At 44.1% G+C, this 2,243-nt stretch overlaps 1 protein-coding gene across 1 annotated transcript; it reads left to right on the plus strand.

Moving 5' to 3' along the window:
• Positions 1-47: 47 nt before the first annotated feature.
• On the plus strand, positions 48-941 carry LOC122545400 (probable G-protein coupled receptor 139). Its single transcript, XM_043684432.1, has one exon. The coding sequence runs from the start codon at positions 48-50 to the stop codon at positions 939-941; it is 894 nt and encodes a 297-aa protein (XP_043540367.1).
• Positions 942-2,243: the final 1,302 nt, after the last annotated feature.

The raw sequence follows: 2,243 nt of genomic DNA on the forward strand, positions 1-2,243 counted from the left end.
TATCTACAATCTTCTTAATTTATCTTGCAGCTGTTTTGGTGACAATCATGAATCTCCTCCGGGGAAAGTGCGGCATCACCAAAGGTGCTTCCCTCTACTTAATCTCCATGGCAACAGCCGATCTACTGGTCATTTTGTTTGGTATTATACTCAACGCACTTGCTTCCACATATTTCCCACTCTCATTCCTGTTCCAGCCAGCCGTGTGCAGTGTTAATGCTGTGTTGGCCTATGCTGCTATCGACTGCTCTGTCTGGTTGACCATCACTTTCACCTTTGACCGCTTTGTGGTCATTTGTTGCCACAATCTGAAAGCCAGATATTGCTCTGCCAGAACAGCAGCAGCCGTGGTAACCACTGTTTGCCTGGTGAACATTTTCAGGAACATCCCGTTTTACTTTAAGTACCAACCACATGACACATTGGATGGTGTGCCCTGGGGATGCAATACCAGACCAGAGTTCTTCACCTTGCCAGGATGGGTGGCATTTTTCTGGATCCACCAGTTGCTGAACCCATTGATCCCCTACCTCCTCATCCTGCTGTTCAATGCTCTGACTGTCAGGCACATTGTCTTGGCAAATCGGGCACGCAGGGGTCTCCGAGCTCCCAGTAACAGGGACCAGAGAGGAGATGCAGAGATGGTCAACAGGAGGAAATCCATCATCCTGCTGTTTGTTGTCTCGGGCAGTTTTATATTGTTGTGGATGCCTAAGGTCAGTGTTTTCTTTCTGATGAAGATTACTAACAACCATTTTTATCCCAGTTATGACCATCCTGTTATGATCGCTGACATATCTGGGACTATGCTCTTCTACCTGAGCTCCTGTACAAACACTGCCCTTTATGCCCTGACCCAGAGTAAATTCAGAGAGGAGCTGAAGAGGGCTCTGAAATACCCCTTCACTCTCATCCGTGAATCACTCCCTGCATTTCAGTAACAAACACAGGTGGATCTGCAGCTTCCCAGTGATACATATCCCTCCGTGGACATTTCCTGGTCTTAAAGCATTTAATCTTCCGTGAATGTAGCTCTCATGTATTGAGTTTAGGGTGGGAATATTTCTCTCATTACTGAATGCAACATTGTCCAATTCTGGAAGCATTTCCAAACTCTGTTGCTCATGAATGTTCCCTATTAGAGTTTCTGAGCATTGGTGAATATAAAAATATTCAACCCTCCCTTACACACACAACCCCATCAGTCCGCTGCTAAACTCTGAAATAGCTAATACAAAACCTCATTCAAATATCAAAGAAATGGCACCACATAGCCTTACATCCCTCTATGTGTGGTGCTGTTGGCATTTCTGATGAGTCTGACCCACTCTGCATGAATTAGGAGCAATAGATTTGTACAATTGATGTCTGTGAATGGTGTGTGATGGGGTGAATATGATCTATGATGATTGGGCTTAAATGTGAGATATTAATTATGTTACATTGTTGACATTTTATATTCTGCTACAGATACATTTTGAATAACAAATTGGAATTTTTCATTTTATTACCAGGACACTATCACTCGGCTGCAATGAGGTCCTTGATAATGTACTGTCAGTCAGGTTGCACCTCACTATTAGATTAAATTAGATTCCCTACAGTAAAGAAACAGGCCTTTTGGTCCAACAAGTCCACACCAACCCTCTGAAAAGTAACCCACCCAGACCTATGTTGACCCCTGACTAATGCACCGAACATGATGGGCAAATTAGCATGGCCAATCCACCACAACCTGCACATCTTTGGATTGCGGGAGGAAATCAGAGGAAACCCACGCAGACACAGGGAGAACGTGCAAACTCCACACAGACAGTCACCCGAGGTGGAAATCAAACTCAGATCCCTGGTGCTGTGAGGCAGCAATGCTAACCACTGAGCCACCATGCCACCCCAATTGTGCATTGACTTTTCGTATTTTTGTTTCAGAAATTTGAGTTGAAGCTGAGAATTGAAAATTTGAACTTGTGCAGCAATGAGTTTCCTTTTTTAAAAAATTTAGTACAAAATACTGCTCCTTAATGTTAGAAAATGGCCGAGAAAGATAAAACAGATTAATACTGCTCGCAGGACACTGTAGACAAATCGGCAGCAAGATCAAATTAGATTCTCTACAGTGTGGAAACAGGCCCTTCAGCCCAACAAGTCCACACCGCACCTTTGAAGAGAAACCCACCAAGACCCCTACCCCATATTTACCCCTGACTAACGCACCTAACACTGTGGGCAAGTTAGCAAGGCCA

This window comes from Chiloscyllium plagiosum, unplaced genomic scaffold, assembly GCF_004010195.1.
Source record: "Chiloscyllium plagiosum isolate BGI_BamShark_2017 unplaced genomic scaffold, ASM401019v2 scaf_75590, whole genome shotgun sequence".
Taxonomy (NCBI): Eukaryota; Metazoa; Chordata; class Chondrichthyes; order Orectolobiformes; family Hemiscylliidae; genus Chiloscyllium; species Chiloscyllium plagiosum.